This window comes from Gadus morhua, chromosome 19 (genome assembly GCF_902167405.1).
Source record: "Gadus morhua chromosome 19, gadMor3.0, whole genome shotgun sequence".
Taxonomy (NCBI): domain Eukaryota; kingdom Metazoa; phylum Chordata; class Actinopteri; order Gadiformes; family Gadidae; genus Gadus; species Gadus morhua.
This window is the reverse complement of record NC_044066.1, coordinates 9,655,530-9,670,529: the sequence shown is the minus strand read 5'-3', so window position 1 is coordinate 9,670,529 and position 15,000 is coordinate 9,655,530. Positions and strand designations below refer to the sequence as shown.

General features: G+C 47.2%; 1 protein-coding gene across 1 annotated transcript in view; it reads left to right on the top strand.

Annotated features, from left to right (window-relative positions):
* Positions 1–15,000, top strand: part of pappaa (pregnancy-associated plasma protein A, pappalysin 1a) — a 106,726-nt gene that overhangs the window by 48,725 nt on the left and 43,001 nt on the right. The window contains exons 11-14 of the mRNA XM_030342029.1: positions 8,864–8,974; positions 10,178–10,313; positions 11,273–11,486; positions 14,827–15,000. The exon at positions 14,827–15,000 is cut by the window's right edge and continues 1 nt beyond it. Coding sequence (XP_030197889.1) covers positions 8,864–8,974; positions 10,178–10,313; positions 11,273–11,486; positions 14,827–15,000 — 635 coding nt within the window. The remainder of the gene's footprint in view (positions 1–8,863; positions 8,975–10,177; positions 10,314–11,272; positions 11,487–14,826) is intronic.

Here is a 15,000-nt window from a genome sequence, read left to right as displayed (position 1 = left end):
TAAGGGTCTCAACCCATAGTTTAGTAATCACATGATTAGTTTGGTAACCGCTGGTTACCAAACTTCACACTGGCTGTCTGGTTACTAAATTGACCACTGATTTATTCACCAACCATTGGCTGTCTGGTTACCAAACAGACAACGTCCACTCACAAACGTACCTTGCGAGTGAATAAAGGCTTCCGACGTTACATTCTTTAGTAATATCCCCCCAAGGAGGGTCCAAAGGCATCCAGTGTGCGCATTCCAGTGTGCGCAGTCGGTATAGGAATCCGTATGGAAGTCTCAGTCCACTGTGAGTCGCTTTGGATGAAAGCATCTGCTCAACAACTAAATGGTGGAACCATCCAGACGCAAAGTCCAAAAACAAGAGCACAGACTTTTTACGACTAACAATGAAAATGGTTAAACAAATTGAAAATAAGCAGTTGCTCTTAAATGTTCCTCTTCATGAGGGTCACTGGTTTCACTGTAGGTGAACAAAAATAAAACAATCTTTAAAACAGGAACGCGTTTGACAGACAGAAACGGACTCCCCATTCACGAGGAAACCATCAGAGAACCTGAACAGAAAACAATGTCAAGATGGACTTGGAAGCGGAACGGGAGAAAAAAGAGCCGTTCCCCAAACCCCGGTTCTCTATAAGCACATTAAACCGTTGAGAAACATCCCCAAAAGACTCATTCCGCTTAATCAAAATAACATATGGTCACTTGACAACGTACAAACGCACCAAATTAAAGGCAATTCTTTTTAGCCGTGAAGTGTTAATGGCTGTGGAAAGAAAAGCAAGAAACATAAAAAAAAGAGTAGCGCACTCCTGCTACTGTATCACTCAAACCAGCTTTAGCGGTAGCCCGTTTTTTCATTATTTGTGACCTTTCTATTGCTGTGTTTTTAATGACAGCTATATATCAAAGTGCTGGCCGATGACGACAGTCTGGGGCCTCTCGGCTGGGGCGGTGGCGAGGAGGAGGCAGCTACTTTCTGAGCGCTGCAAAGCGGCCAAAATGTACTTGAACGATTTCTCCTTTTCCCCCTCGAAACCCCTTTTTTTTTTTCTTGTATTTCTTCCTTCGCCTCTGACCACTTTGCACAAACACACACACACGCACACACACACACACACACACATGCAGACACACACACATACATGCAGACACACGGACACATGCAGGCAGGCACGTAGACAAACACATAAACACACACACACATTTCAGGCACAGAGATGCATAGACACCACACACAGACACACCGACACACAGACACACACACACACACACACACACACACACACACACACACACACACACACACACACACACACACACACACACACACACACACACATAAACACACACTAATGCCCATAGACATACACACAAAAACACACATGCACAGAGACACACACACACAATCACAGGATTGTGGGGCAGAACCCTAGGGGATTGAGCTGTACTACTGGTATCTGTGTGGAGAGTGAGAGTGTATGTGTGTGGTGTGTGAGTGTGTGTGTGTGTGTGTGTGTGTGTGTGTGTGTGTGTGTGTGTGTGTGTGTGTGTGTGTGTGTGTGTGTGTGTGTGTGTGTGTGTGTGTGTGTGTGCGTGCGTGCGTGCGTGTGTGTGGGGGGGTCTGGAACAATATGTTCCTACCCACTTAACGCACCACGGAGTGCACGAGCCAAAGCTCAACCTGCTCTCTTGGGGCAGGGCTGATGTGTAAGGTTGGGAAGGGAGAGAGTGTGGGGAGAGGTACCCCCCCCCCCCCCCCCCCCGTAGCATATAACCCTATGTGCTATGTACTGTGTGGAGAACGGATAAATTGTGTGTGTGTGTAAGTCTGTGTTTACATGGTACTGGGATGGCCCTTTATGATATAGTTTGTTCCCTTCACTATTTGCTGGTGTTTAGCCGTTGGCTCCCACACTGTTATCACATCATATCACAAGACACCAATGAGCAGGGCGTCAAAGGCCGTCTTCAGCCAGATTTCGCTGGAATATTGAAATAATGTTAGCAACACAACCATGCTGTGAAAAACACACGCACACACTCGACACATTCCCACAAGAAAGTGTTCATGCATCGTGATTATGGATGGAACCTATTCATGCTTGACGCTAATGCATGAGTACACGACACACGGTCAAGCGTACATAAACACACACACACACACACACATACGCGGCAACATGTATGTTTTGTACACACAAAAACAAAAAGTCATAAAAAATTAACTTGTGGGGAAAATAGCAAAGCTATGGCTCAACTGCAGGCAGAGGAAGTGCACGTTTCCCGTGCGCACTCCGTCAGTAAACCGCACAGACCTCAGCAGGCCAGTGACATAAGCGTGTGGTAACGTTTAAAAAGCAACTTCGGGAACACCGCTGTTAATCTTTTCTTGTTTTTTTTCGTTTTTTTTTTATTATTTATTAATTATTTATTCCGCACGTCGATTATTATTACACTTCCAAGCGGAACATGCTTACTTCCATGAGTGTCGTGGTAAATTTTGTTTTTCTTTCACTGTTTACCCCTTCAGCCCCCCCCCTCTCCCATGACCGGCGATATTTCAGAGCTGTTAAAAATCGTAAAAACAAATGTTTGGGAGGCTGGTTTTATTTGAGCCGTAACAACCCATCCCGGCCGACTCTGACTGACGAGCGCACGTGTTGACACACACACACACACACACACACACACACACACACACACACACACACACACACACACACACACACTCACCGCAGACCCATTTGGGATCAAACCCCACATCCTTAAACGCTCCGACCACCTCCACCCCCCCCCCCCCCCCCCCCTCCCTGCGGTCTGCATCTTAAAAAAAATAAAAACCCGAAAAAAATAAGATTTACCACCGTGCGGCGTCTCGCAGGATATGACATCACGTCAGAGGTAAGCTAGGATAAGTGGGCCTTCCGCACCGCCTGCGTTCACTTCCCTCGGTCGCCCGCCCTCGCTCACTCACTCACTCGCTCGCCCACAGGTTTTCAGCTGCCCGTCCGCTGTTATTGTTGTTGTTATGGACCAACGGGATGTGTGTTTGTGTGTCAGTGCGTGTGCGAGGTGTTAATGGGGGTATTAGTGGCAGGCGCTTGGGGGCGGTTAAGGGGGGGGGGGGGGGGGGGTAGGGCAGAGGGGGGAGGGGGGAGAGGGTGTGTGTGTGTGTGGGGGTTTCCGGACGTTACCTCAGACGACTACCTCTCACCCACGTCCCCGTAGAGTGGGGCGGCCAAAGCGCTTGAAACTCCATTAGTGTGTGTGTGTGTGTGTCTCTCTCTCTCTCTCTCTGACTCTCTGCTATAGTCTGTGGGGGTGAAGCCTATATGACGCCCCCCTCCCGATGCCTGTTACGCAGGGCCCCCCTCACCCCCAAAAAATAACACTCACGCCATTTTTTTTATAAGGCATGAGGGGAAACGAGAGAGGAAATAAATACAATACAATAACACAGAATAAAATACCGAAAAGGAGAGAGCCGGGTGCTAATGACTGCACGGCTGTTCACACACGCACGCACGCACGCACGCACGCACGCACGCACGCACGCACGCACGCACGCACGCACGCACACACACACACACACACACACACACACACACACACACACACACACACACACACACACACACACACACACACACACACACACACACACACACACACACACACACACACACAAACACACACACACACACACCTTGGCTGGCGCGTGGAGTATGTGGAGTGTGTGTGCGGACCCTGGGGTCAGTGGAACCCGAAACCTAACCGATAATTAATAACTTCAGAGCCATGTCGGAAGTGTGTGGGGATGGATTATAGTTTGGATTTTACACGGCGCAGTTCACCTCCGCTGTGGTCTCTGATCCGCGGAGCGGGGGGGGGGTCTGACACCGGGTGCGGGTGACTGAGAAGCGGCAAAACACGACGGAGAAGGCGGAGATCGCCAAAGGTTGAGTTATCGGACATGCTCGTGTTTACATGTTGTTATTGCAAACAAACACAGTAGTCATATCAGCTGCTTGCCCCCCTCCCTCTCTCAAACAAACACACACACACACACGCACACACACACACACACACACACACACACACACACACACACACACACACACACACACACACACACACACACACACACATACACACACACACACTACAGTGGGTGTGTTTTACATGTGTGTTTTACATGGCACACATTTATACTCATGTTTTTGATTTTCTGGCGCTTTATGTTTCTTATCCTTTCAATGAATGTTGTACGGGTCATAGATGGTTAAATAAATGGTTTTAGGCGAGGGGAGTTGGAGTTCTCTCTCTCTCTCTCTCTCTCTCTCTCTCTCTCTCTCTCTCTCTCTCTCTCTCTCTCTCTCTCTCTCTCTCTCTCTCTCTCTCGACTGCTCTTGTGTTATCTGCTCCTTTTAAACTACATATCTCTGTCACTCTCTTCCTCTCCTTTCCTTTTATCTTGTGGGGTATGTGCGTGTGTTTGTGTGTGTGTGTGTATTTGTGTGTGTGTGTGCGTGTGTGTATGTGTGTGTGTGTGTTTGCAGACCAGAGTTTGGGTCTGCCAGTCTGACAGCTGGTCTCAATTTACAGTGTATTGTGTGTCTGTGTATGGCGTGTGTGTGCGTGCACTGCATGCGTAGTGGGGGTATGTTTTGAGCTTGGAGGTCAAAACAATCTTTATTTAGCAGATATTGTTTGTAAGGACGCGATGTGTACACTTAGCGGCCATTTTTGTCCAAGCGTTGTTGTGATATCCGACTTAAAGACAAGCGTTGAAGTTTGATTGTTTGAGGGTCAGAAAGCAAACAACGCTGGATGCATTTCACTACATGCCGAATTGTCGACGGCATACAATTACGTCATTTAACGAGAAACCATAAAATGTATTAAACATTCACGTCGCTCCTCCAAAACAAAAAGATAAAAAAGATAAAAAAAATTAAAAAACTCCCATGCCTTGTTTACACCATGCTTTCCAGTAGAGAAGTTTCAAAATAAAAGTCTGCGCTCCATATTTTTGTGAACCCCCCAGCCCCCTGCCGGGGCGAAGCGGTGGCAATCAAGCAACCTTCTTGACAACGCAATGTGGTGTTCTTTTTTTAACATCCATAGCAGAATACACAAAACGGGAACAGGAAAAATAGCTGGAAACGTTTTCGTGCATTTTGAAGATATTCCCAATCTTCCCCCATTGTTTTCTCCTCTTCACCACTCTCCATTCATTGAGCGGGAAAACCTCTGTTATGTGGCAATTTGTTGTTGGCCTTTCTGAATCACGGGGTGTATTTTTCGCCCGTGTGTGTGTGTGTGTGTGCTGCTAAGTTTGACTCGCGCTTGGCTCAGACCGTCGCGGTTTTGTGAACAGTTATGCAAGGTCCCTGCTTGTAGGCCTCACCAACAGCACACACACACACACACACACACACACACACACACACACACACACACACACACACACACACACACACACACACACACACACACACACACACACACGCGCACACATGCACACATGCACACATGCACGCACATAAGCGCACACACAGGCACGCACATGAACAATCACACACACACACACATAAACACAGGAGAAAAATACAGCCCATGAATCAGACAGGCCAACAAGAAATGGCCACATAAAATAGTTTTTTTCACAGATATTGTTACAGACAAACTCACACACAAATTCGCCCACGCAAAATATTTGGTTTAATCAATTTGACTATATTGATCACATTTCGGGAAATGTGATCGTGCACACACACACAAGATTATATCCATGTGTGTTTTTTGTACAGGACAATATGTTTAGGCGTACAGTTCTACGGGCACTGGCAGACACACACTCGCACATGCACACACGTACCAAGCACTCACACACGCACACACACACTTAGAAATACACACAAACACACACACACACATTTCCACTCCCAACCAGCCCTTCTCACAACCAACCAGCTATGTTAAAGTCTGAATGTGTTACATGTCAAATTACCTTGGCATATCTGTAGTCAATGAGGACTGATATACAACTGATATATACTACAAATAGATGCTGGCCAGACCGTAAGTCTCTCTTTGCTGACAAGAATAATAGTATCAACGCTGCCCAAACCCCACCCAGCCAAGCCGAGCTACGCTGGTTGGTGTCACACGGTTGCACAGCCAGGAGAATGGACGGTACAATGTAACTCCGTTCATTGGGATTCTGAAAGTCTCCCACCAATAGATTGGGAGGGACTAAATATTACGTATAACAACTTCAATGAGAAAATCTCAAATTCTTTGGAGGAGAGTGGACTCCCGCCTTGGGTTTTCTCGCAATCCACTTCCTGTGCGTGTTCAACTACTTCCTGCTGCATGTTGAACACTGATTGTGTGGTACTCTCAAAACTGTATATCATATTTAAGTTAGCAAAAGGTTCTTCGAATGAATGGGCTTGAAATGATTTTTATAAATGTATGAGACCAGTACATTCATTTATTCCTCATAATTAATGTTTGCTCGTGCACACCATCGCATATTAGAAAAGCACACGGTGGTGGGATGGGGGGGGGGGGGGGGGAGGGGGTAAAGAGGGTCGAGGAAGGAGACGGAGCTACGTGAGCAGTGACGGAGGTGAGCCAGCCGCACCACCTGCAATCATATAAATAAAGTTATTGGCTTGGCCCGGTGGGGAAGAGGGGAAGTCACCTATCCCACCAGCGCGGGGTTTAGGAGTGGAAAAGCTGGCCGGTCGTGGACTGAAAGAATTAGCATTAAAGAAAGGCTGTCTCCTGGAGTTATATTCATTCTTCAGAGCCCCGGCCCGCGTGGCGTGGAGCCACGTTTCACCAGAGTTTAGGGGTTTTGGGCCGGAGAGCGCAGGACCAACTGATGGAGTTGTAGCGTCGAGCCATAAAACACGTTTTGGACAAGTCGGTGGCTTGCCCTACTTAGAGCCCAGCATGAGTGGGCCGTGAAAAAGGGAAAAGAAACACTCACAGACAACATCGCACCGAGAAAAAAGGCTCTACTTTTATCCGTCGGCGTGTGTTATCTGTTAGCGTTAATCAAAGCCAATGCGCGGCGGCGGCGGCAGCGCGCGGGCAGTCAGAGTGCTGACCACGTAGGCAACGTGAATCGGTTCGATAGAGAGAGGCCGTGCTCTGCTACATGTCCTTCCCCTCGCTCTCTCTGTCCACTCTGTCCGCGCCGGCCGCTCCGTGATAGCCCATGAAAGCACACATCTATATTAATGTATATCAATAAGAAGGAGGAAAAGAAGGTTTGGAATGCTGCAAGGTCATCTCAGCCCCTTGACCTGGCCCAGTCCAAAAGGATACCGGGTTGGATCCCAAACGTCCACAACCCAAACCGTAGGCATCCTTGGCCCTCACCCCTACCTTCTCCTTCATAACATATATATCGCTGCGTGAATAGAGAGAAATCCGTCAAAACCTAGAGAGAGAGAGAGAGAGAGAGAGAGAGAGAGAGAGAGAGAGAGAGAGAGAGAGAGAGAGAGAGAGAGAGACGGAGAGAGAGAGAGAGACGGAGAGAGAGAGAGACAGAGAGACAAACACAAAACAGTGTGAGCTCGACAACGACTAACAACTACAACAACAACAAGGACGTGGTCGACAACAGGAACGAGGATCCAGATAAACCCTGGGGCCCTGGGAAGCAGTCTCAGGTGTTGTGGGTCACCTGCATGTGTCCCCTCTGCTCCGAAGGAGGCAGAACTGTCCTGTCGACACTTCCAGGGGGCAGATAGGTGGTCAGATAAGCCGCCCGTGGCTATAGATTTTCCATGGTGGCAGGATCCCTACCGTAGCTTGTCTCTCTCGCTCTCTCTCTGTGTGCACAAGCTCTCATGTTACGAGGGCATCTGATTTCACTGCCTCAGGACAGCGAGAGCGAAACCCAATGACCTTGGGTCAATCGCCTTTTGTGGTTTTTGTTTCATCTTTTTCGTTCTGTGTTTATTTTAATGGTGTTTTTTTTTTCCTCGTCGGTTTTCGTTATTCTGCCATTCGACGGAAGAGATGAGACACGATTGAAACATTTTGTTGTCTTTAATTTATGTCATTTCTCGTACGTATTCATTAATGCAAGTGCGGCCATAAATAATGCTCTCAGGTCTCCAAAGCCGAAGAGTGTTAACAAAGCTGAAATGCATGTGAAAAAAAGGCAGGAGTTGACGTAGAAACAAGTCGTAAATAAAAAGAAGGGGCAGGCAGGCAGGCATTCAAATTGACCTCTCCAGTTGTACTTTTACTTTCTTCTACCTCTCTCTCTTTCTCTCTCTTTCACTCTCTCTCTTACTCTTTCTGCTCTCTCTCTCTCTCTCTCTCTCTCTCTCTCTCTCTCTCTCTCTCTCTCTCTCTCTCTCTCTCTCTCTCTCTCTTCTCTCTACCTCTTCCACTCTCTCTCTTTCTCTCTCTCCTCTTTCTCTCTGTCCCACTCTCTTTGCTGTGTGTATTTCTCTCTCTCTCTCTCTCTCTCTCTCTCTCTCTCTCTCGCTCTCTCTCTCTCTCTCTCTCTCTCTCTCTCTCTCTCTCTCTCTCTCTCTCTCTCTCTCTCTCTCTCTCACTATATATATATATATATATATATATATATATATATATATATATATATATATAATATAGTGCACTCTCTTTGGCCTAGAAAATTATGGAATTTTATAAAAATGTATAATTAGATAACAAGCAGCTTTCTTTGGGCTGGTTTTATTGTTAAATACTGAAGGAATGCAAACTTAGAGTTAGAAAACATGAAGGGTTGCAAAGTGGCGTTCAAATCTAAATCCCTCTCTCTCTGTGTCTCTGTGTCTCTGTGTCTCTCTGTCAGACGTGTCAGTCCAAGGTGTTTGATCTATCAGATGGGGTGTCCCAGTATGCCTGGTTCCCCTGCAGAGAGGCCCACGAGACATCCTGGGGGAACCCCAACTACTGGCTCAAGGTAAGAGAGGCCCGAGAGGTCAGAGGAGGTCAAGGGGTCAAAATGGAAGGTTGTCCTCTAATTGGCTTAGGGAGGGGGTGGTTAAAAGGTTTTTTTTGTGGGAGTTTCCTTTGAGCAATTTTTGTAAGTATCTCTTTTGAGGAATGAATACCGAATACGTTAAAATTAGGTTAAATCAAACAAAGGAAAAAAATGTATGACGGTTTCTCGTTAGTAAAAGAAGATGTAGCTAATGCTAAAGATAATGCGAGACAGCAGGTCTTCCTGGGTGTTTCGCTCATTCCTCAAGATGGAAGGAGACCAACGTGGTTGAGCTTTTAATATATACGCTGTTCAGGGGCCATCTGATTGATTTTGAAAGTGCCAAAGAACAGAGTGTAACGAAAGAATAAACAAGGCAAAGACAAAGAAGGGAGTCAAGTCACGAGGTCCAGAGTGTGCCCAGGTCTGGTACACCTTATACCTCTGACTTCGATTTAGTGCCTCTTTCTTTTTAATCTTCTTCCCTTACTTTGTTCTTTCTTTCTTTTCTTCAAGTATTTCGGTCTTCCTTTCTGTAGTTCTGTCTTTCTTTGTCGTGCTGTCTGCCTTGATGTCTGTTTGCATGTCTGTTTGTCTTTCTTTGTCATGCTGTCTTTCTTTCTCTCTGTCTGTCTCTCTATCATTGTCTTTCTTTCTCTCTGTCTGTCTCTCTATCATTGTCTTTCTTTCTCTCTGTCTGTCTTCCTATCATTGTCTTTCTTTCTCTCTGTCTGTCTCTCTATTATTGTCTTTCTTTCTCTCTGTCTGTCTCTCTATCATTGTTTTTCTTTCTCTCTGTCTGTCTCTCTATCATTGTCTTTCTTTCTCTCTGTCTGTCTCTCTATCATTGTCTTTCTTATCTGTCTGCCTTTCATTGTCTGTCTTTATCTGCTTCACTGTATCATTCTTTATTTCTTGGCTTTTTTACTCCTCTCTTTATTTTTTATACCTCCCTGTCTTTCTTTTTTATGTTGTTCTGTCTTTCCTTCTTTCTCTTAACCTCTCTCTTTCATTCCTTCATTCCTACCCCTGTTCCCACATTTCAATCCCAACACTCCTCTTCTCTTCTCGTTATGGCCTGTTCTTCATCTCCTCTCCCTCCCTCCCTCCCTCCCTCCCTCTCTTCCTCCCTCCCTATCCCCCTCTCCCCTCCCTCCCTCCCTCCCTCCCTCCCTCCTCCAGGCCCACTTCTCTCACCCCATGGTGGCAGCGGCGGTCATCATCCACCTTGCGGCGGACGGGACGAGCTACCTGGACCAGACCCAGTGCAACATCACCGTCCAGCTGGTGGACACCAAGGGGGCCTTCCACAGTCTAGGTGAGCCCCCCCTGTCTCACAGGTCGGACTCCAGACGAATCACCTCAAGTCAAATCAGAGACGTCTGAGGACAGACCAGCTAGAATCTAGATTAGAAGAAGGGTTTGTTTCACTTTCTTTCACTTCGTCGTTCGCTTCAACCAATCGCGTTGCTTGAGGCGGCGGTCGGTAAGCAGGGGATTGGCTGGTGTCATTTAAGGTGGGTCTTTGAAGCCCTTTGAGACTGTGAACTGTAGTTCAATTCTGGGTTCAGACCAAAATGTCTACATCCCCGAGCAAGAGGCCTCACTAGTACCCGATATTCTTGTTGAATATTCCATCACTCATTTGTTCGTACTTCCTAGCTTCCAATCAAAGCATATCACATTGCACTCCTCTCTGCCACACCTATATACCTTCCAAATCCATATCTCAGCAGTACTACTGCCTATTCAATTTCCATACTGCCTAGTGCCCCATCTCCTGCTCCTCTCGTTCCCTCTCTAAACACAACTTTAATCTTACGTATCAATAATTCCATCAACATCCATCCCCCTTCTCTACCAGACTGGAGGAAGTTAAACATGCTGGATTTTTATTTCTATATATCTTATACCTCTATCCTTCTCTTCCTCCTACCTCCTCTCTCCTCCTCTCTCCCCATCTTCTTCCTCTCTCCCCCCTACCTCCTCTCTCCCCTACCTCCTCCCCCCCGCCCCCCCTCTCCTCCTCTCTCCTCCTCCTAATCCTACCTCCTCCCTCCTTGTCATCCTCTTCTCTCCCCCTACCTCCCCCTCCCCCTCCTGCCTCCACTTCTCTCCGTCCTCCTCCTCCCCCTCTCTCCCCTTACCTCCTCCTCCCCCTACCTCCTCCCCTTCTCTCCCCCTACCTCCTCCCCCTCTCTCCCCCTACCTCCTCCTCCTTTTCTTCCCCTACCCCCCCCCCCCTCTCTCCTCCTCCACCCCCCCCCCCCCCTGCAGGCGACTGGGGTCTGAGCTGCCGCACCAACCCTCTGGTGATCCCGGTGAGCCACGACCTGTCGGTGGCCTTCTACCACACCAAGGCCATCCTGGTGACCTTCGCCTCCGAGCTGGTAGCCGTCTCCGGCGTGGGCCTGCGCTCCTTCCAGTCCTTCGACCCCATCACCATCAGCGGTTGCCAGAGCAACGAGATCTACAACCCGACGGGCCAAAGGTGAGGGGGGGGGGGGGGGGGCGTCTCACTGTCGTCTGTAGGACGCACGCTGCCTTTTTGGACGAGGGCGGGGTCGATGAAACCCAGGCGTTGCCACGACAACCCCTGAGGCGCACGCATGGACACACGTCTTGCACGCAGCCATGCTTACATCGGGGAACACACACAGAGAAGTGAGGACACGCTCTTTGAAACCCTTTGAGACACAAACGCACACACACACAATCAGAAACACATCATTGAACTCCTACGAGCCACACACACACACACACACACACACACACACACACACACACACACACACACACACACACACACACATACTCGTCACCAACCCTTTACAAATGCACATACTCTGATTCAGAAACACACACAGAGGAACTGAGGTGCTCCAATTGAAGTCCAATGAAGCACACACACACTCTCACGCACTAAAACCACACAGGAACAACTCGCACACAAGACAAATAATTCATGGTGAGGAAGTATTGTTAGGATTCCCAAAGGGACACAGTAACAACATGGTAACACAAACACACACACACACACACACGCGCGCGCGAGACACACTCTCATATACACACGCAAACACAAGAGCCTGATAACCCACGAGTGAGTGACCACGAGAAAAAAAGTGAGAGGGGGATGTGTAGGGTAGGGTGGGGGAGGTTGGGGGAGGTTGGGGGGGTGGGTCTGGGTGGTCAGGGTAAGGGGGTCTGTACGGAGAGATAGGACTGTTTGCGGCTCTTGTTGTGCGCCAGTGAAGCGTGCAGAAGGGAACTAATGAGATAAGGCCGGGTCCGTGGATCTGCAGCAGCCAGGAAATCGTTTGATACCACACACACACACACACACACACACACACACACACACACACACACACACACACACACACACACACACACACACACACACACACGCACACACACACACACACACACACACACGCACACACGCACACACGCACACACGCACACACAAACGCAAACAAACAAGTCGCTTCCTCCCCTCAAACCCTGGCTATTTTCTGGCTTCTTTTCAACCTTATTAACTTTTATTGTCTATTGACTTGTGTTCCACATGGTAGTGAACTTCTCCACTTCTGTTATTTTCCGGGGTGTTTTTTCGGAAATAATTTGTAAATCGCGTTACCGTGTCGTTTTTTTCCCCCGGACGTGCATGTTTACGTTTTTCTTGACGTTTCCATTTACCATTAATCCCGACCCCTTTAATTCCACATCATTAAAAGAGGCTCTTTCCCGAAATGCGTTTTCGTTTATTAATTTATTCAAACATCAACTTTATCGCCTACATCCACTCTATCTCCTCTCTTGTCTCATTCCACCCCTCTTACTCTCACTCTCTATCTGCCCCCCCCCCTCTCTCTCTCTCTCTCTCTCTCTCTCTCTCTCTCTCTCTCTCTCTCTCTCTCTCTCTCTCTCTCTCTCTCTCTCTCTCTCTCTCTCTCTCTCTCTATCCTCCCCTCACATCTGCTTCCCCTCTCTTCCCCTGCTCTGCCCCGAGACAGAACTGCATGCTTACAGTAATTCTTACGACTCTGGTCCCCTGTTTTTTACGTCTTGGAGTTGTTAACAAATGGAGCCGTTAACGTTGTTCGGGGTTTTTATGTCGTAAGTGTGCGTGTGAACGCCTCCCCCGCCCCTCCCCCACTGTTTCGCTGTTCATTGCCAATGCATGCTAACCCTTAGCATGCACGGCATTCCTTCATGTTTTTTCCTCTCAGACGGCAAAAGGGTTAGTAAAGAGTATGAGAGAACAACTTTTAGAGTTTTCAGAAATGTTTCGGGTTTATATTTTTGATATATGAGCCGCTACGTGCCATTTCTTCTCTTTATATGATCTCCACTTTAGCGTCTAAAACTGTGCCTTGTAATACTAGTTGACACGTTAGTTTGCTCTTTTCCGACGCGACTCACTCCTCTGACGTCTGCTTTGTTTGCCCCCCGTGGGGTAGGGAGAATAGTTTTCCAGGTAGTTAATTGTAATTTATGTCAAAATCCCCCAAAGGGTCCAGCAGAAAAACCACAAAGGCAACAGTTTTCCAAGCCAAGATGTCCGTTGAGATTCCTCCAGGCTTTCCCAGTTTGTTCTCAACAAGCCTGGGTGGTTTGAGTGCTCTTTCTCTCTCTCTCTCTCTCTCTCTCTCTCTCTCGCTCTCTCACTCTCGCTCTCTCTCTCACGCTATACATCTCTCTCTCTCTCTCTCTCTCTCTCTCTCTCTCTCTCTCTCTCTCTCTCTCTCTCTCTCTCTCTCTCTCTCTCTCTCTCTCTCTCTCTCTCTCTCTCTCTCTCTCTCTCTCTCTCTCTCTCTCTCTCTCTCTCTCTATCCATCTCTCTCTCTCTCTCTGTCTCTCTCTCTCTCTCTCTCTCTCTCTCTCTCTCTCTCTCTCTCTCTCTCTCTCTCTCTCTCTCTCTCTCTCTCTATCCATCTCTCTCTCTCTCTCTGTCTCTGTCTCTGTCTCTCTCTCTCTCTCTCTCTCTCTCTCTCTCTCTCTCTCTCTCTCTCTCTCTCTCTCTCTCTCTCTCTCTCTGCCACTCTCTCTCCCTCTCTCTCTAACTCCTTCTTGGATCTCCTCACAAACTGAAATAAATCTGCAATGTCGATATCAAATCAAGTTGTGAGCTGATATTAATCCTTTTTGATGACTAGGATACAAATTAGACAAAACATATGTATTATTTTATAGACATACATGTATATATATATACTGAATATATATACATGTATGTCTATATATATATATATATATATATATATATATATATATATATATATATGTCTATATATATATATATACATGTGGGTTTGTTTGTGTGTGTGCGTGTGTGATACAAAACCAAACCATTGCAATTCTTGTTTCCCGAGAGCCAAATAATTGCATGCGTGGCTATTGATGGATGTGTTCAGTTTGACACCACATGTTGGGTGTGTTTGTGAGTCTACCGTTCCCACACATGCTCTGTGCCACTCAATCAGACAATTAACAGATGGATTAAACTTTGATCTCTGTTATGTTCTCTCTTTCTTTCTTTCTTTCTTTGTTAATCTCTTACCCTTTCGTTCTTTGGTTCTTTATTCATTCCGTTTTTTCTTTTGTTCAATCCTGTCTGATCTTTTTTTTGTTTTTTTCATAATTTTCTTTCTTTCTATCTTTCATCCTTTCAATCATCCTTTCATTCCTTTCTTTCCTCTTTTTTAATGTGTGTCTTGCTCTTCATCAATACATTTTTTGTTTTCTCTCTCTCTCTCTCTCTCTCTCTCTCTCTCTCTCTCTCTCTCTCTCTCTCTCTCTCTCTCTCTCTCTCTCTCTCTCGCTAGTTGTGTACATTACTCGTGTGAGGCCATTGACTGCCAGGAGCCGCTGATCCGCAATGCAGAGCTCAAGTGCAGCAGCCCCGGCCGTCACTTCTACAACGGCGACCGCTGCACCATTGCATGTGACTCCGGCTACGTCCTGCAAATCCACCAGGACGATGACATCATCAAGAGCAA